At 47.3% G+C, this 21,320-nt stretch overlaps 1 protein-coding gene across 5 annotated transcripts in view; it reads left to right on the forward strand.

The window, feature by feature from the left end:
* cep128 (centrosomal protein 128) overlaps positions 1-21,320 on the forward strand; it is a 401,773-nt gene that overhangs the window by 369,199 nt on the left and 11,254 nt on the right. For all 5 annotated transcript variants that reach the window (XM_033027567.1, XM_033027570.1, XM_033027569.1 and 2 more), the window contains one exon: positions 15,622-15,735. In XM_033027567.1, the coding sequence (XP_032883458.1) occupies positions 15,622-15,735 (114 nt within the window). The remainder of the gene's footprint in view (positions 1-15,621; positions 15,736-21,320) is intronic.

Raw genomic sequence — 21,320 nt, forward strand, 5'->3', positions numbered from 1 at the left:
TACAGGCAGTCGAAGGCCTGACTGATCTCCTTCGCTGACCGGCCATTTTGTTGGCTCATTGGAGTTTCACGACCTAGAAGACCCACCGGGTAAAATGCCCGCTAAACTTTATTAAGCTTCTTAAAACTGTCTCCACTCCATCTCCCCCCTCTTCTCTCCCCTTCTCCTCCCCTCTCTTCCCTTCTCCCCACTTCTCTCCTCCTTCTCCCCCCTTCTCTCTCCCCTCTCTCTCCCCTCTCTCTGCTTCTCTCTCCTTCCCCCCCCCCCCCCCACGCTCTCTAAAGGACTTACCGTGCACTGTGGCAGCTGTTTACCATCCTCTTCATCATGCAGACAGCGCTCCTCCGCTCTCCATGGCCCCCACCTTCGTGATGTGTGTGCGTGTGTGTGTGCGGTCGGTAGATGCAGCTCACGCTTCGGTCGATCCAGCTCGAGGCTTTCCGGGCGAGTGACCAAAACCTCCAGCGACCTCATGGAAACCTTGGGTCGCAGGCAAGGTCACCAGAGGTTTCCGTGCAGGTTTCCTAAGTGGGACAGGGGCGTAACACTACCCAACACAGACTCGGGACAATTTTACATTGATACCAAGCCAACTAATCTACAAACTTGTACGTCTTTCGAGTGTGAGAGGAAACCGGAGCACCCGGGGAAAACCCACGCAGGTCACGGGGCGATTGCGTTCAAACTCCGTGCAGACAGCACCCATTGTCAGGATCGAACCCGGGTCTCCGGCGCTGTGAGGCAACTACTGCCGCGCCACCGTGCAGTCATACAATCTCGGGCGATTATGTTTTCATTGTTAAAGAAGAACGCGGATTACTGGAATCACTTCTCTTAACCTGGCCGACCGTAATTTAGAGAAGAGGCATGATTCAGAATGCGAAGTCAAGACTCTATCTACAGGCAGCATGACGCTGCACTTACATTGCACACTCGTTGCATTCATCAGGGCAAAAGCTCTTCTTCCCTTACCAACGTGTTACCTGCCTGTTTTTTCATTGTTCAGTCTGTCTGCATTGCAGTGACTGCACTTCAATTTAATTGATTCCATGTGAAGTGCTTTGAGAGGTTGCCGAATAAATGTGAACACAATTCACTGCTAGTCTTCCTTTCAAACACATGTGAGAGCTGAAAGATATTTCAATTGACAGTCAGAAAAAAAGCTGCCGGGCATTTTGAGAGGCTTTTTTATTGTTTCCCATTTGCAGAGCGCTCCACTTGTGAAATACTTTGTGCCTTTGTGTCTCTTCTGCAAAACACACAAACTAAACCGTGTCGAAAGGAACTGCAGGGCCGAATGGCCGACTCCTGCACCTATTGCCTATTACCTATTGTCTATTGAACTGCAGATGCTGGTTTAGATCGAAGATAGACACAAAATGCTGGAGTAACTCAGCGGGACAGGCAGCATCTCTGGAGAGAAGGAATGGGTGACGTTTCGGGTCGAGACCCTTCTTCAGACTGATGTCAGGGGAGAGGGAGGTAGTGTATAGATAAGGAAGTGTAAGGTGTGAAAACAGGACCAAGGATAAAGAGGTTCAAGGAAAATGTAGAATATATCTACTCTAGATCTAAATGTAGAATAGAATGAAATGTAGAATGGCGGTCACGGTGGCGCAGCGGTAGACTTGCTGCCTTACAGCGAATGCAGCGCCGGAGACCCGGGTTCGATTTTGACTACGGGTGCTGCCTGCACGGAGTTTGTACGTTCTCCCCGTGACCTGCGTGGGTTTTCTCCGAGATCTTCGGTTTCCTCCCACACTCCAAAGACATGCAGGCTTGTAGGCTAATTGGCTTTGTAAATGTAAAAATTGTCCGGGGATCGCTGGTCGGTGCGGACAGGCTGATGGGCCTGTTTCCGCGCTGTACGTCTAAACTAAAAATCGTTGTTAGCTGGGAGAAGGCAACAATGAAGCAAACAGAGATAAAATGTAGTCAGAGACAGTAAGACTGGTCGGAGAACTGGGAAGAGGAAGGAATGGAGAGAGAGGGAAAACTCTGTTATCTAAAACACAAACTAAACCTTTGTTTGGGATCTCCTTCTATTAGTTTTATCTTCGACTAATAGAGCTGTCATCACTTGAATCTCTGCATCCTCCTGAGCTTTCTGATGTTACATGTGATCCTGCAGTAATCTGTGCTGGATATGCCGGCTATGGAGAGGGTCCAGAGGAGGTTTACAAGAATGATCCCAGGAATGAGTGGGTTAACATATGACGAGCGTTTGTCGATACTGGGCCTGGAGTTTAGAAGGATGAGGGGGCATCTCATTGAAACTTCCCGAATAGTGAAAGGCTTGGATAAAATAGATGTGGAGAGGATGTTTCCACTAGTGGGAGAGTCTAAGACTAGAGGTCATAGCCTCAGGGTTATAGGACGTTCCTTCATGAAGGAGATGAGGAGAAATTTCTTTAGTCAGCGGGTGGTGAATCTGTGGAACTCATTGCCACAGAAGGCTGTGGAGGCCAAGTCAGTGGATATTTTTAAGGCAGAGATAGATTCATGATTAGTGCGGGTGTCAGGGGTTATGGGGCGAAGGGAGGAGAATGGGAGCAATAGATCAGACGTAAATATATAAATTTGCCCGGACTGACGTTTGCTATTCATATCTTTTATTGATGACTGTTCTCATAGATGTATATGTTTGAAAGGCCATTTTTTCAAAGAAAATTGGAATCATTATATTTTATTAGTCCATTTATTTCACTGTTACTCGCCAAAAATATTGGGATCCGACGTGAATACGTAAAGTGCTGCGCATAGGAATTGAGCAAAGCACTTAATTTTAAGCACAGCGAGCTTTGACCTTTTAAAGATTGAAGTCACAGTTTAATGTGATAAAAATGGAAAAGATTACAACTGCCGTTGCTTTTATAAGGCCGACTTCTCTTGGAATTCACTCCAGTGTTAGTGTGGATAGCTTTAAACCCCTGTCCCACAGTACGAGTTCATTCCAAGAGTTCTCCCGAGTTTGCCCTGATTCAAACTCGGAGATTTACGGTAATGGCCGCTCGTCGGTACTCGGGACTCTCGTGGACATTTTTCATCATGTTGAAAAATCTTCACGAGTCTTCCCGTGCTTGCCTGCCGTTAGCCAGTCTTCCCAAGTACCTGCCGTTAGCACTAAGAGACTTTCCCGAGCTCCGACGTACCCGCTACGTTCATTCTCCGTGCTTACCACGAGTCTGATTTTTTTAAAAACTCTGTAGAGCTCTAGGAATTAACTCGTACCGTGGGACAGGGCTATCACTTTAGACTTTAGAGATGCAGCATGGAAACAAGGCCTTCGGCCCACCGAGTCCACGCCGACCAGCGATCAGCCCGCACACTGACACTATCCTACACACACCAGGCGACAATTTTGCAACTTCACCGATGGCCATTAGCCTACAAACCTGGACGTCTTTGGAGTGTGGGAGGAAACCGGAGCACCCGGAGAAAAGCCATCTGGTCACAGGGAGGACGTGCAAACTCCGTACAGACAGCAGCCGTAGTCCGGATTGAACCCGGGTCTCTGGCGGTGTAAGGCAGCAACTCTACCGCTGCGCCACCGTGCCGCACAATCTTGAAGGACTTGTGTAAACCGATAGACATGGAATTTTCATTTTGAGACTCCCTTAATTTCAATCAGTTTCCCCTCTGCCATCGAATCGTGGGCTCCATGCAGCCTCCTTCAGCTGACAGATGCTTCCAACGTCATCGTCAAAGGCTCAACTTCCTTGTAAGGTAGCACCAACTTCACCTCCCATCCTGATGAGTTGAGTTGAATTGAATTGAATAAATGTTAGTTGCCAAGTATGTATACATACAAGGAATTTGCCTTGGTGCCTTGCTCGCAAGTAACAACATGATATATAGTAGACAATTAAAGATAAAACATTATAATTTAAACATGTGAAGAATGAAATAAAATACCAGAGCAAAAGGAGGCTACAGATTTTTGGTTATTGAGTAGAGCAACTACTCATGGAAAAAACGCTGTTTTTATGTCTGGCTGTGGCGGCTTTGACAGTCCGGAGTCGCCTTCCAGAGGGAAGTGATTCAAAGAGTTTGTGGCCAGGGTGAGAGGGATCAGAGATGATCTTACCCGCTCGCTTCCTGGCCCTTGCAGTGTACAGTTCATCAATGGAGGGAAGGTTGCAGCCAATAACCTTCTCTGCTGATTGGACGATTCGCTGCAGCCTCCAGGTGTCGTGCTTGGTGGCTGAGCCAAACCAGACCATGATGGAGAAGGTGAGGACAGACTCTATGATGGTCGTGTAGAATTGGACCATCATTGCCTGTGGCAGATTGTGCCGCAGGAAGTATTGCCTGTGGTAGCCGCAGGAAGTAAATCCTCTGTTGTGCCTTTTTGACTGTGGAGTCGATGGCAGCCTCCCACTTAAGGTCCCTGGAGATGATGGTTCCAAGGAACTTAAATGACTCCACAGATGTGACTGTGGTGTTGTTGATGGTGAGTGGGGTGAGGGGAGAGGGAGCTCTCCTAAAGCCTAAAGTTGCGTTGAGTTGTAGAGATACAGCGCGGAAAACAGTCCTTTCATCCTGACCGGCAATCACCCCATGCACTAATACTATCCTACACACACCGGGGACAATTTACAGAAGCTAATGAACTCTGTGGAGTGTGGGAGGAAGCCGGAGTACCCGGAGAAAACCCACGCAGGTCACGGGAAGAACGTACAAACCCTGTACAGACAGCACCCGTAATCGGGATCGAACCCGGGTCTCTGGCGCCGTGAGGCAGCAGCTCTACCGCTGCGCCACCGTGCCACCCAAAACTGTCCCATAAAAGCTAACCAGAGAGAAAGACTGCAGTTCTTTTTGTACTTTAGAACCAGTCAGGATTTCTGTTGGTGTTTCGATCTCAGTTGTGAACAGATTATTTTTTTCCATTCGCCAGACCTGTACAAACACGGGCACAATCCCCCCCCCAACCAGCAGCAACCACTCCCCCTCGGCTCACACACATAGATCAAATCCAAAGAGCGGCACGGTGGCGCAGTGGTAGAGCTACTGCCTCACAGCGCCGGTGATCCGGGTTCGATCCTGACTACGGGTGCTGTCTGCACGGAGTTTGTACGTTCTCCCCGTGACCTGTGTGGGTTTTCTCCAAGATCTTCGGTCTCCTCCCACACTCCAAAGCCGTACAGGTTTGTAGGTTGATTGACATGGTATAAATGTAAAATGTAAAAAAAGAAAAATTGTCCCTAGTGTGTGCGGGGCAGTGTCAATGTGCGGGGATCGCTGGTCGGCGCGGACTCGGTGGGCCGAAGGGCCTGTTTCTTCTGTGCTGTATCTCTGAACTAAACTAAATGTGTAGGAAGGAACTGCAGAAGCTGTCTTACACTGACGATAGACACAAAATGCTGGAGTAAGTCAGCGGAGTTACTCCAGCATTTCGAGTGTCAAACTAAACTAAATGTTGAGTGGTGTTCGGACTTGAATTTGCAATCGATGTTTTTGTGCTGTGACATTTGAATTTTAAACGGATTTGCACCTTATCTGGCCGAGATAAGGTGCATCCTATGAAGATGCAGGGATTAACAAATTGATCTAAGTGATCAAAAAGTGCTCACTGCACCAAGCAATATCACAACTCAAAACTATAGAATCAATGACACAGAGAGGAAATAAATGGGCATGATGTTACTCTAATAAGATGTCTCATACCATCAGGTGGATGGTTTTGTTATGAAATATTGTGGTTTTCCTCCATTAGAGAGTGCCAGTTTTCATTAAAGCCAGATTGCTGACCTGAAAATGCCACATTTTTGCATTCCTTCTTTGCACATTTGAAAATGCTTTCTAACAGGTTGTCGCCTATTAGTTCTCTCTTCGCTTGAAGCATTGTCTGGTGAGAGAGCTCGCAGTCCGTAGAAAACGCACGGGCTCTGGCTTTTCAAACAGAAAGGCAGAGCACGCCTTTTCAATCGAAACGGCGCGTGGTGGAGCTGCTACCTCACGGCGCCGGAGGCCTGGGTTTCGATCCTGACCTCGGGTGCTGCCCGTGGAGTTTGTAGATTCTTTCTGTAACCATGTGGCCCCGTGGTGCAGCGGTAGAGTTGCTGCCTTACAGCGCTTATAGTGCCAGAGGCCCGGGTTCGATCCTGACTACGGGTGCTTGTCTGTACGGAGTTTGTACGTTCTTCCCTTGACCTGCGTGGGTTTTCTCCAAGAAATTCGGTTTCCCCTGGTTTGTAGGTTAATTGGCTAAGTATAAATGTAAAAATTGTCCATTGTGTAGGGTAGCATTAGTGTGCAGGGATCGCTGGTCGGTGACGTCTCGGAGGGCCAAAGAGCCTGTTTCCGTGCTGTATCTCTAAACTAAACTAGGTTTCCCTCTAGGTTCTCCAGTTTCCTCCCACATTCCAAAGACGTGCAGGTTTGTCGTTTAATAGGCCTCTGTAAATTGCCCCTAGTGTGTAGGGAGTGGGTGAAAAAGTGGGATAATATGGGGCGGCGCGGTGGCGCTTCGGTAGAGTTGCTGCCTCACAGCGCCAGAGACCCGGGTTTGATCCTGACTGCTGTCAGGTGCTGTCTGTACGGTGTTTGCACGTTCTCCCTGTGACCTGCATGGGTTTTCTCCGGGTACTCCGGTATCCTCCACATCCCAAAGACTTGCAGGTTTGTAGGTTAATTGGCTTCTGTAAGTTGTCCCTAGTGTTTTTGGGAGTGGATGAGAAAGTTGAATAATATTGAACTAGTATGAATGGCTGATCGATGGTTGGCATGGACTCGGTGGGAAGAAGGGCCTGTTCCCATGCTGTATCTTTACACTCTAAATTCTAAACTTCTGCAGGCTCTTGTTTGCTTTTCGAGATACAGCATGGAAACAAACCCTTCAGCCCACGGAGTCTGCACCAACCATCAAGTCGCCCGTTTACCTTAATCCTATGATTTCCCACTTTCCTATCCACTCCCTACACACAAGGGACAATTTACGGAGGCTAATTGACCTACAAAACCACACGTCTTTGGGATGTGGGAGGAAACCTGAGCACCCGGGTCACAGGGAGAACATGCAAACTCCACACTGACACCACCCGAGGTCAGGATCAAGTGTTTTTGTGGCACTGTGAGGCAGCAGCTTTGTCTTGTGTCTCATCTTTGTATTGTTTGCTCCTTAAAGGTCCCTCTGCACATTTATGGGTAATGCCGTAGGCCATTATGAACAAAATGATCTGTATTCTTCTTAAATAGTATCTGCTGCTGTTCACACATTGGAAGCACTTTGTTCATAAGTCATAGGTGCAGAATTAGGCCATTTGGCCCATCGAGACTATTCCGCCATTCGATCGTGGCTGATTTCTCTCCCCCTCTCTCGACCCCATTCACCTGCCTTCTCCCCGTAACCTTTGACACCAGTACTAATCAAGAGAAACCTCCCCCCTTGACTCCATTCAAGGACTCAATCAGTCTTTCCAGGTGCGACAGAGGCTCATCTGCACCTCCTCCAACCTTATCTATTGCATCCGCTGCTCTAGGTGTCAGCTGATCTACATCGGTGAGACCAAGCGTAGGCTTGGCGATCGCTTCGCCGAACACCTCCGCTCGGTCCGCAATAACCAACCTGATCTCCTGGTGGCTCAGCACTTCAACTCCCCCTCCCATTCTGAATCGGACCTTTCTGTCCTGGGCCTCCTCCATGGCCAGAGTGAGTCCCACCGTAAATTGGAGGAGCAGCACCTCATATTCCGCTTGGGCAGTTTACACCCCAGCGGTATGAACATTGACTTCTCCAATTTCAGGTAGCCCTCGCAGTCTCCTCCCCTTCTCAGCTCTCCCTCATCCCTAAGGCTCCTCCTCTTCCTTTCTTCTTCCCCACCGTACATCAGTCTGAAGAAGGGTCTCGACCCGAAACGTTGCCTATTTCCTTCGCTCCATAGATGCTGCCTCACCTGCTGAGTTTCTCCAGCATTTTTGTCTACCTAGTACTAATCAATAATCTGATTGTAAAGGCAGCAGGGTGGCGCAGCGGTAGAGTCACTACCTCACAGCGCCAGAGACCCGCGCTTGATCCTGATTACGGGTGCTAGATGGATAGTATAGATGGAGTCAATGCTACGTAGGTCGGTTTGCGTGACGGTTTGCGTGATGGTCTGGGCTGCGTCCACAATTCTCTCTAATTTTTTGCGCTCTTAGATCGAGCTGTTCCCAAACATTTTCCCAAAGTTGTTCCCCAGTCCTTCCACTAACTGGATAGCACGCATCAAAAGCTTTTCACTGTACCTCGGTACACCTGACGATAAACTAAACTGGACTGTACACGAAACAAACCATGCTGATGGGAGAGGGGAGAAGAGGAAGTGTCCGGGGTGACGAGACCTTGATGATGCTGCCGGCCTTGCTGAGGCAGCGTGAGGTATAAATGGAGTCAATGGAAGGGAGGTCGGTTTGTGTGACGGTCTGGGCTGCATCTACTTTGTAATTTAAGAGAACAAACACACTTCAATTAGTTTAGTTTATTGTCACGTGTAACGAGGTACAGTGAAAAGCTTTTGTTGCGTGACAATAGACAATAGGTGCAGGAGTAGGCCATTCGGCCCTTCCAACCAGCTTTCAACTATTCAATGTGATCATGGCTGATCATCCACAATCAGTACCCTGTTCCTGCCTTCTCCCCATATCCCCTGACCGCTATCTTTAAGAGCCCTATCTAGCTCTCTCTTGAAAGTGTCCAGAGAACCGGCATCCACCTCTGAGGCAGAGAATTCCACAGACTCACAACTCTCTGGGTGAAAAAGTGTTTCCTTGTCTCCGTTCTAAATGGCTTACCCCTTTTTCTTAAACTGTGGCCCCTGGTTCTGGACTCCCCCAACATCAGGAACATGTTTCCTGCCTCTAGCGTGTCCAAACCCTTAACAATCTTATATGTTTCAATAAGATAGCCTCTCATCCTGCATGCTATCCAGTCAGTGGAAAGACAATACATGATTACAATCGAGCCATTTACAGTGCTCAGATCCATGACAAAGGATTAATGTTTAGTGCAAGGTAAAGCCAGCAAAGTCCAGTCAAGGATAGTCCGAGGGTCACCATTGAAGCAGATAGTAGTTCAGCACTGCTCTCTGGTTGTGGTAGGATGGTTTAATTGCCTGATAACAGCCGGGGAGAAACTGTCCCTGAATCTGGAGGTGTGCGTTTTGCACACTTCTGTACCTTTTGCCTGATGGGAGAGGGGAGAAGAGGGAGTGGCCAGGGTGCGACTTGTCCTTAATTATGCTGCTGGCCCTGCCGAGGCAGCGCGAGGTGTAGATGGAGTCAATGGAAGGGAGATTGGTTTGCGTGACGGTCTGGGCTGCGTCCACCATGTAATTTAACAGAACACACACACACACACTTCACATAAGTGGTGAAACAGTATTACATGGAACAACATAAGAGAATACTATGCTCTGAGAGCTCCTGAGCGTTTGATCATCCTCCCAGCTTGCTGCTTGTTCAAAAGCTTACAAGTGCTGCGATAAGCCGTAAGATTTCTTCTCGGCTTTCTTCCATTGCATGGGTCTAAGATGCTTGTTGAGTGGGTTTTGATGGGAATCCACTTTGAATTCAAGTATCTCCATGTGATACCCTCTACATAATTGCCACACGCTGTGATCATAAATCCATAAGTGGGTTTTCTCAGAGATCTTCGGTTTCCTCACACACTCCAAAGATGTGCGGGTTTGTAGGCTAATGGGCGTCGGTAAAGTGGCAAAATTCTCCCCTGGTGTAAATTGGCTTGGTGTAAATGTAAAATTGTCCCTTGTGTGCGTAGGATAGTGTCTGTGTGCGGGGATCGCTGGTCGGTGAGGACTCGGTGGGCCGAAGGGCCTGTTTACTCACTGTATCTCTAAACGAAACAACAAATATAAACATATTTCCCTCTAAACTAAACCAAACTAAGCTAAAAAATGAATTTAAAAGCCGCAAGCCATAATCAGGGAATGAGAACTACAAAGGGGACAGTTTGGAAAATGATGTGTTGAAAGGTTAACTGTAGTGACGTGAAGGTTGCAAGTGGAAGCAGTGACCTGCTCAGGCATAAAGTTACATCAGATGCAGCCAAGGTCGATCGGAGCCCACACACTTTGGAGCAGTCTCTCCCTGTAAAATGAAACAATTTCAAGCACGCTGGTCACATACAGCAATGTCAAGAAAATCATCTTGACCCAGACAAAGTACTGAACCAGTTACGCTTGGCAGAGCACAACACCGCCACAGTGGTAGAGTCACTGCCTCACAGCACCAGAGCCCCGGGTTCGATCCTGACCAGAGGTGCTGTCTGAATTGAATTGAATTGAATTGAATTCTGTACGGAATTTATACCTTCTCCCTGGGACCGCGTGGGTTTTCTCCTGGTGCTCTGGTTTCCACCCACACTCCAAAGACGTACGGGTTTGAGGGTTAGTTTTAGTTTTAGAGATACAGTGCGGAAGCAGGCCCTTCGGCCCACCGAGTCCGCGCTGACCAGCGATCCCTGCACACCAACACAAGCCTACACACACTAGGGACAATTTACACTTATACCAAGTATACAAACCCTAGCCAATTAACCTACAAACCTGTGGAGTGTGGGAGGAAACCAAAGTTCTCGGAGAAAACGCACGATGTCTCGGGGAGAACGTACAAGCTTCGCACAGACAGCGCCCGTGGTCAGGATCGAACCCAGGTCTCTGGCGCTGCATTCGATGTAAGGCAGCGACTCTACCGCTGCGCCACCATGGCACCCACAATTGGCTTCGGCAAAATTGTCCCAGGTGTGTGTAGGATAGTGCTAGTGTACGGGGTGATCGCTGGTCAGCATGGAGTCCATGGCCGAAGGGCCTGTCTCTGTGCTATATCTGTAAACAAATCTTTATCAGAATATCCAACCGACCCATTCTTTAAATTAATAAGCAACAGTTTTTTTAATGTTTGATTTAGTTTTAAATCAATTGTACGCAACAACGCACAAAATAAATATTGATTTTGCATTAATTTTTTGTGACATTTAAAGTTTTGTTTAGTTTCGAGATACAGCGCGGAAACAGGGCCTTCAGCCCACCGAGTAAGCGCCGACCAGCGATCCCCGTGCACTAACTCTATCCTACACACACTAGGGAACAATTTACAATTTTACCAAGCCAATTAACCTACAAACCTGTACGTCTTTGGAGTGTGGGAGGAAACCGAAGATCTCGGAGAAAACCCACGCAGGTCACGGGGAGAACTCCGTACTGACAGCATCAGGATGGAACACGGGTCTCTGGCGCCGAAAGGCAGCAACTGTACCGCTGCGCCACCGTGACGCGCCTCTTCAGATTACTCTCCTGTTAAAGCAGATTTTGCAGATCTTGTGTAAGATTATCAAGGCTACTTAAGGGGCTGTCCCATTGTACGAGCTAATTCAAGAGCTCTCCCGAGTTTAAAAAAAAAATCAAACACGTGGTAAGCACGTAGAATGTACGTAGCTGGTACGTAGGAGCTCGGGACGTCTCTTAGCGGCTCGTAACGCTAACGGCAGGTACTCGGGAAATGCGGTAAGCTCGTGAAGACTCGTGAAGATTTTTCAACATGTTGAAAAATGTCCACGAGAGCCCCGAGTACCTACGAGCGGCTATTTCCGTAATTCTCCGAGTTCGAATCAGGGGAAACTCGGGAATTAGCTCGTACAGTGGGATAGCCCCTTTAACCAGTTGAAAGGCTGAGGAATAGTGCTAAATTAAAAGCATCTTTAAATTGACATTGAAAGAACTAAAATAAGTTACTGTTGGACCCTCTTCAAGTTTCACATTATTGACTGACTTTGAGGGATGGTCTGATGGTGAATTGAAAAAAAATCGGCTTAAGGTTGATGAGAGGAAGTAATTATAATGAAAGGAGTGTAGGAAGGAACTGCAGGTGCTGGTTTAAACCGAAGATAGACACAAAAAGCTGGAGTCACTCAGCGGGACAGGCAGCATCTCTGGACAGAAAGAATGGGTGACGTTTCGGGTCAAGACCCTTCTTCAGACCTTCTTCTGAAGAAGAGTCTCGACTGGAAACGTCACCTATTCCTTCACTCCATAGATGCTGCATCACCCGCTGAGTTTCTCCAGCATTTTCGTCTACCTTCGATTTTTCCAGCATCTGCAGTTCCTTCTTAAAAAACACTGTTTCACTCTGTGTCACAGTGATAGATCAGGGGCAAGATCACTTCACTTTGGTTCACTTACCGAATGGTGAAAGGCTTGGATAGAGTGGATGTGGAGAAGATGTTTTCACTGGTGGGAGAGTCTAGGACCAGAGGGCACAGCCGCAGAATTAAAGGGCGTTCCTTTCGGAAGGAAATGAGGAGGAATTTCTTTAGTCACAGGGCGGTGAATCTGTGGAATTCATTGCCAAATTCGGCTGTGGAGGCCAAGTCAATGGATATTTTTAATGCGGAGATTGACAGATTCTTGATTAGTACGGGGTTATGGGGAGAAGGCAGGAGAATGGGGTTGAGAGGGAAAGATAAATCAGTCGCGATTGCATGGCGGAGTAGACTTGATGGGCCGAATGGCCTAATTCTGCTCCTATCATTTATCAACAATCTATCAGCCCTGTGACATTTTAGAAACTCTAATCACATAAAACTGAAATGGTTCCAAAATTTTAATTAATGGCAGAAATGTATACATTTCTAATAGCAGTAGATTATAGAAAGACTTGCCTGTGGAACTCATTTAATCTTCATGTTTTACAAGATCGCTTGAATTCACCTCAGTTTACTTTAGAGATGTACAACGCAGAAACAGGCCCTTCGGCCCACCGAGTCTGATCCGACCAGCGATCACCCCGTACACTAGCACTATCCTACAAACTAGTAGCAAATTACAATTTTACCAAAGCCAATTAGCCTACAAACCTGTATGCCTTTGGAGTGTGGGAGGAAACCGGAGCACCCGGAGAAAACCCACGCAGGTCACGGGGAGAACGTACAAACTCTGGACAGACAGCACCCATGGTCAGGATCGATCCCAGGTCTCTGGCGCCGTGAGGCAGCAACTGTACCGCTGCGCTGGCGTGCTGCCATAAATCTGCTGCAATCAATGACCCATTTCAGACATTTTCCTTTTGGCATTTTAGTTTTACCCAACTCTTGCCTTGATCCCTATCTTACTTCACTGCTTCTTAAACTTAATGACAATGAAGATCTATGAGTGTTGTATCAGCTCACAGCCACTTCCATCCCCCTCAACAAGGGGCGGCATGCCTTACAGCGCCAGAGACCCGGGTTCGATCCTGACTACGGGTGCTGTCTGTACGGGGTTTGTACGTTCTCCCCGTGACCTGTGTGGGTTTTCTCTGAGATCTTCGGTTTCCTCCCACACTCTAAAGACGTACAGGTTTGAAGGTTAATTGGCTTGGTATAAATATAAAATTATCCCTAGTGTGTATAGGATAGCGTTAATGTGCGGGGATCGCTGGTCGGTGCGGACCCGGTGGGCCGAACGGCCTGTTTCCGTGCTGTATCTCTAAACTGAACTACTACTAGAGCTGCTGCCTCACAGCGCCAGAGACCCGGGATTTTAGTCAGAGCGTGGTGAATCTGTGGAATCATTGCCACGGACGGCTGTGGAGGCCATTGGGTACTTTTAAAACAGAGATTGACAGGTTCTTGATTATCATAATCTGGGTCTGAAGAAGGGTCTCGACCCGAAACGTCGCCTATTTCCTTCGCTCCATAGATGCTGCCTCACCAGCTAAAGCATTTTTGTCTACCTTCGATTTTCCAGCATCTGCAGTTCCTTCTTAAACATAATCAGAATCATATTTTATTAGCCAAGTATGTTTTGCATTGTATGAGGAATTTGATTAGTAAGATTCCAAGTTTGCGTGGAGAAGGCAGGAGAATGGGGTTGACAGGGAAAGATAGATCAGCCATGATCAGTCTGAAGAAGGGTCTCGACCCGAAACGTCACCCATTTCTTCACTCCAGTGATGCTGCCTCACCCGCTGAGTTTCTCCAGCATTTTTGTCTACCTTCCAGCCATGATTGAATGGCGGAGTAGACTCGATGGGCCGAATGGCCTGATTCTGCTCCTATCACTTGTGAACTTCTCACACCACCCACACAATTGAAATAAAGCAACTGTGAACAACAATGTAAACAACTGGATTGAGCAATTGATTTGCATGTCCGACACAACATAGAAGACACAAATTACTGGAGCGGGACAGGCAGCATCTCTAGATAGAAGGAATGGGTGACGTTTCGGGTCGAGACCCTTCTTCAGATCCTTAAGGCCCTGTCCCACTTTCCCGAGTTACTCACGAACTCTCTCGAGTTTTCCCCTTGATTCGAACTCGGAGAATTATGGTAATAGCCGTTCGTAGGTACTCGGGGCTATTTATTTTTACTCGTGGACATTTTTCAACGTGTTGAAAAAACGTCCCGACTTACCTGATGCCCCGAGTTCCTACGGCTGGCATTACGAGCCACTACGAAACATCTATGGACTCCTACGGTCTCCTACGAGCTCGCTACCGACATTCCCCGAGTTCGAATCAAGGGGAAAAAGGCGGGAGAGTTCGTGAGTAACTCGGTAAAGTGGGACGGGCCTTTACTACACAACATGTAGCACTGGATCCAGATAGGCCGGGACGAGAGAGTGAGGCTGACGATTTGCGCAACTCTCCCTCACTTTAATCCAAGTCAAGCGCAAGTCATGACTTCAGGACACGTACCGCCCAACTGGGCGAAACAAGATCACCACAGGAGCGCGGGCAGCTGAGGAGAAGCACACCGCGGAAGCTCGGAGGAAACGAGCCGCGCACAAGGCACGAGCCACTTCAACTTCCATTGTGGCGCCCACCCGACTGTGTCCCATTTGCGGGCGAGCCTTCCGTCCCGGATCGGTCTCACCAGTCACCCCCGGACCCACAAACAAAACACACTGAAGTCATGGTCTTCTTTGACTTATTCAACAACAACAAGTTTCTTGAAAACAATATGCTGCCTGTTGGAGTTTCATGGAATTTCCATTCTAGTCTGACGCACTGACTTTAGACTTTGGAGATACAGGGCGGAAACAGCCCTTCAGCCCATCGAGTCAGAGCCGACCAGCGATCCCCGCGCACTGGCACTATCGTAGAAACATAGAAAATAGGTGCAGGAGGAGGCCATTCGGCCCTTTGAGCCAGCACCGCCATTCATTGTGATCATGGCTGTTCATCCCCAATCAGTACCCAGTTCCTGCCTTCTCCTCATATCCCCTGACTCCGCTATCTTTAAGAGCCCTAGGGACAATCGTTGCTATTTTCACCAAAACCAATTAACGTATAAACCTGCACGTCGTTGGAATGTGGGAGGAAACCGGAGCACCCGGAGGAAACCCACGCGGGTCACGGTGAGAACGTGCAAACTCCATACAGACAGCACGCGTGGACAGGATCGAACCCGGGTCTCTGGCGCCGTAAGGCAGCAACTCGAACGGCAGGGGAAGGGGATTAGAAAGGAGACATAGATCAACCATGATTGAATGACGGAGTAGACTAGATAGGGCGAATGGCCTCATTCTGCTTCTATCACTTGTGATGTTATAACTCTGCCGCTGCGCCACCCTGCCTGTTTTTTCTTTGTACCTAAAAGCGGGTTCTTCTTCCTCCACTAAGTCGTGGTACTTTTTGCAGGATTCCCAACATCACCGGGACATGATTGAAGAACGATACACGAATTACAAAGAGATCGTGAGATCCCTGCAACAGCAGCTGCAAGACTCAACAAGGAGAATCCAGGCACACCAGGTAAAGTGGCGTGAAACGCACAGCGGCTTTGCTGAAGGAAGCCTTTCACATGGTACATTTCTTCTCCAGCTGAGTTCGGGCCTTGATTCAAAAAAAGCCAAATTGCTGAATAAAGATAAGGGTCTCAACCCGAAAGGACACCTCTTCATTTTTCTCCAGAGATGCTCTCTGACCCGCTGAATTACTCCAGCTTTTTATGGACATTAGGTGCAGGAGGAGGCCATTCAGCCTTTCGAGCCAGCACCGCCATTCAATGTGATCATGGCTGATCATCCCCAATCAGTACCCAGTTCCTGCCTTCTCCCCATATCCACTGACTCCGCTATCTTTAAGAGCCCTGTCAAGCTCTCGAATGTATCCAGAGAACCTGCCTCCTCCAGAGAACAGGCAGAGAATTCCACAGGCTCACAACTCTCTGTGTGAAAAAGTGTTTCCTCATCTCCGTTCTAAATAGCTTACCCCTTATTCTTAAACTGTGACCCCTGGTTCTGGACTCCCCCAACATCGGGAACGTTACCTGCCTCCAGCCTGTCCAAACCCTTTATAATCTTATATGTTTCAATAAGATCCCCTCTCATTCTTCTAAATTCCAAATTTTTGAGTCAGTCATAGGCTTAGTTTAGACACAAAATGCTGGAGTAACTCAGCGGGGCAGGCAACATCTCTGGAGAGAAGGAATGGGTGACGTTTCGGGTCAAGACCCTTCTTCAGACATCAGTTCGGTTTAAACCAGCATCTGCAGTTCCTACCGACACATAGGCTCAGTTCAGTTTAGTTTATTGTCACGTGTACCGAGGTACAGTGAAAAGCTTTTGTTGCATGCTAACCAGTGAACGGAAAGACAATACATGATTACAATCGACACAGCATTCTCCTCTCTCGCCTCTCTCAATAACTTGTGATCGATCCATCAGTTCCTGAGGGTTTATCCACCTTAATGCTACTCAAGGGCCCCTTTTCGATCTCAAAATGTATGAATGTTTTTAGTATTAGTTTCAGGGCAGCAGGGTGACGCAGCAGTAGAGTTGCTGCCTTACAGCGCCAGAGACCCGGGTTCGATCCTGACCACGGGTGCTGTCTGTACAGAGTTTGTACGTTCTTCCCGTGACCCGCACGGGTTTTCTCCAAGATCTTCAGTTTCCTCCCACACTCCAAAGGTTTGTAGGTTAATTGACTTTGGTAGTGTTGTAAATTGTCCCTAGTGTGTAGGATAGTGTTAGCGTGCGGGGATCGCTGGTCGACGCGGACTCGGCGGGCCGAAGGGCCAGATTCTACACTGTATCTCTAAACTAAACTAAAAACTTCACAATGACCCTATTCTCCTTGTTAAAGCCAATTAACCTATAAACCTATATGTCTTTCAGTAGAGGTTGCGATCACTGGCATACATAACATTGTAAGGCACCGTGCCCGTTCATGTTTTCAACGATGATGATGGTGATGATATATGTCTTTGGAGTGTGGGAGGAAACCTGAGCACCCGGAGAAAACCCACGCAGGTCACGGGGAGAATGTACAAACTCCGTACAGACAGCACCCGTAGTCGGGATCGAACCGGGGTCTCTGGCGCTGCAAGGCAGCGACTCGACCGCTGTGCCACCGTGTCGCCCCAATAGGAGCACATTCATTATGTAGCTGGGCAGACATGGAGTAATGAGCAGGTGATACAAGTTCAAATCCCATGACCGCAGCTGGGGAAATTAAAAATCCATTTCAAAATTTCCAAAAATTAATGGTCTTGAATTTAAAACGTTTTTTTTTTAAAGCCCAGACTGTCCTTTAAGGAAGAAAGATTGGTGTTTTTCTGGATTATAAAACTGACGGTGCTTAGTTTGAAGTCAGGTTAGAGTGGGACTCGAACTCACGACCTCTGATTATAAGAGACTGCTTCTACATATAACCATATAACCATATTACAATTACAGCACGGAAACAGGCCATCTCGGCCCTACAAGTCCGTGCCGAACATCTTTTTTTCCCTTAGTCCCACCTGCCTGCACTCATACCATAACCCTCCATTCCCTTCTCATCCACATGCCTATCCAATTTACTTTTAAATGATACCAACGAACCTGCCTCCACCACTTCCACTGGAAGCTCATTCCACACCGCTACCACTCTCTGAGTAAAGAAGTTCTCCATCATGTTACCCCTAAACTTCTGTCCCTTAATTCTGAAGTCATGTCCTCTTGTTTGAATCTTCCCTATTCTCAAAGGGAAAAGCTGATCCACATCAACTCTGTCTATCCCTCTCATCATTTTAAAGACCTCTATCAAGTCACCCCTTAACCTTCTGCGCTCCAGAGAATAAAGACCTAACTTATTCAACCTTTCTCTGTAACTTAGTTGTTGAAACCCAGGCAACATTCTAGTAAATCTCCTCTGTACTCTCTCTATTTTGTTGACATCCTTCCTATAATTGGGCGACCAAAATTGTACACCATACTCCAGATTTGGTCTCACCAATGCCTTGTACAATTTTAACATTACATCCCAGCTTCTATACTCAATGCTCTGATTTATAAAGGCTAGCATACCAAAAGCTTTCTTTACCACCCTATCTATATGAGATTCCACCTTCAAGGAACTATGCACGGTTAATCCCAGATCCCTCTGTTCAACTGTATTCTTCAGTTCCCTACCATTTACCATGTACGTCCTATTTTGATTTGTCCTGCCAAGGTGTAGCACCTCACATTTATCAGCATTAAACTCCATCTGCCATCTTTCAGCCCATTCTTCCAAATGGCCTAAATCACTCTGTAGACTTTGGAAATCCTCTTCATTATCCACAACACCCCCTATCTTGGTATCACCTGCATACTTACTAATCCAATTTACCACACCTTCATCCAGATCATTGATGTACATGACAAACAACAAAGGACCCAACACTGATCCCTGAGGCACCCCACTAGTCACCTGCCTCCAACCCGACAAACAACCATCCACCATTACCCTCTGGCTTCTCCCATTCAGCCACTGTTGAATCCATCTTGCTACTACTGCATTTATACCCAACAGTTGAACCTTCTTAACCAACCTTCCATGAGGAACCTTGTCAAAGGCCTTACTAAAGTCCATATAGACAACATCCACTGCTTTACCCTCGTCAATTTCCCTAGTAACCTCTTCAAAAAATTCAAGATTAGTCAAACATGACCTTCCAGGCACAAATCCATGCTGACTGTTCCTAATCAGACCCTGTTTATCCAGATGCTTATATATATTATCTCTAAGAATCTTTTCCATTAATTTGCCCACCACTGAAGTCAAACTAACAGGCCTATAATTGCTAGGTTTACTCTTAGAACCCTTTTTAAACAATGGAACAACATGCGCAGTACGCCAATCCTCGGGGACTATTCCCGTTTCTAATGAGATTTGAAATATTTCTGTCATAGCCCCGGCTATTTCTACACTAACTTCCCTCAATGTCCTAGGGAATATCCTGTCAGGACCTGGAGACTTATCCACTTTTATGTTTTTCAAAAGTGTCAGTACTTCTTTTACTTTGAAACTCATAGTATCCATAGCTACTCTACTAGTTTTCCTTACCTCACATAATTCAATATCCTTCTCCTTGGTGAATACCGAAGAAAAGACAGACCTGAGGCTATCAAGTAAATGACAAGGAATAGCCTTTAATACACTTTTAATATTTTCCCCATTAATTTCATTCTGTCTGGTAACCCAATGTCCTAGTACGATGGTAATTACTTTTTTTTCCCTGTCCTTCTGTGAACTATCAGAGTAATAGTGTCATAGTGGTACAGTGTGGAAGCAGGCCCTTCGGCCCAACTTGCCCACACTGGCCAACAATGTCCCAACTACACTAGTCCCACCTGCCCACGTCTCTAAACCTGTCCTATCCATGTACCTGTCTAATTGTCTCTTAAACATTGGGATTGTCCCAGCCTCAACTACCTCCTCTGGCAGCTTGTTCCATACACCCACCACCCTTTGTGTGAAAAAGTTACCCCTCAGATTCCTATCAGATCTTTTCCCCCTCACCTTAAACCTGTGTCCTCTGGTCCTTGATTCACCTACTCTGGGCAAGAGACTCTGTGCGTCTACCCGATCTATTCTCCTCATGATTTTGTGCACCTCTTTAAGATCACCCCTCATCCTCCTGTGCTCCAAGGAATAGAGACCCAGCCTACTCAACCTCTCCCTATAGCTCACACCCTCTAGCCCTGGCAACATCCTCGTAATAGGATTAAACTGAAAATCTGAAAATCCTGGTGCCAGACAACTAAGACTCCTTCATACCATAATCAGCCTACTTTGTATGGTACCACTACGTGTGAGACAGTCGTTATTTTTCTTCTCATTGAAAATCCTGAATGGTTTTAACATTCCTTGTGTTAGATTATCCGCTAAAGAGTAAGCCCGTGGTCTTCTCTGCCTAAGCAATCAACCTTTCTGTCCCATGCCTGCTGAAGTGGTTTGGCGGGGCGTTTTTCTTGCGCCTCACTCACTCGCGGTGTAATGGAGGTTATGTTGGGAGGGAAAGAATTTAACTTGTTTTCTGAGAATTGCATATTTGTAAATGAAAGCAGAGTACAAAGCAGACCACAGGATGCGCAGGAAGGAACTGCAGATGCCGGTTTACACCGAAGATAGATACAAAAATGCGGGAGATACTCAGCGGGTGAGGCAGCATTTATGGAGCGAAGGAACAGGTGACATTTCGGGTCGAGACCCTTCTTCAGACTGATGTGGGGGTGGGAAGAAGAAAGGAAGAGGCGGAGACAGTGGGCTGTGGGAGAGCTGGGAAGGGGAGGGGAAGGAGGGAGAAAGCAAGGACTACCTGAAATTGGAGAAGTCAATGTTCATACCGCTGAGGTGTAAACTACCCAAGCGAAATATGAGGTGCTGCTCCTCCAATTTGCAGTGGGACTCACTCTGGCCATGGAGGAGGCCCGGGACAGAAAGGTGGGATTCTTGATTAGTACGGGTGTCGGGGATTATGGGGAGAAGGTAGGAGAATGGAGTTGGAGGGAAAGATAGATCAGCCATGATCGAATGGCGGAGTAGACTCCATGGGCCAAATGGCCTAATTCTGCTCCTGTGGCTTTTGAACTTGTGAAGGGCTGAGGCGCCAACATAGATCTAGGCAGGACCTCAGTAGTCACGTCTTCTGCCACTTATCACTGCTCGCTGTTTCCTAACTACGCCAATTATTTGCTTCGGTAAAGGCCAGCCGTGTCTCATGATGACTTTATCACATATCCCCTAGAAGCTGATTTAAATAGCGTGCATTATTAATAAACCAAGTTCACATTCACATTCCCAATCTGCCGACTCATGGGGAATCATTCAATATTAACCACCCAAGTCACCGACCTTTAATTTAGCTTCCAATTAATTAATTTAATTTAATTTAATTTCACTTTTAATCAATCAATTGGCCCAGAGACACGGGTGCAATCATAACCTCAACCCTGTCTGTGTGGAGTTTGCACGTTCTCCCTGTGACTGTCTCCCTGAGTCTGTGGAATTCTCTGCCTCAGAGGGTGGTGGAGGCCGGTTCTCTGGATGCTTTCAAGAGAGACCTAGATTGGGCTCTTAAAGATGGTGGA

Source organism: Amblyraja radiata, chromosome 9 (assembly GCF_010909765.2).
Source record: "Amblyraja radiata isolate CabotCenter1 chromosome 9, sAmbRad1.1.pri, whole genome shotgun sequence".
In the NCBI taxonomy this organism is placed as follows: Eukaryota; Metazoa; Chordata; class Chondrichthyes; order Rajiformes; family Rajidae; genus Amblyraja; species Amblyraja radiata.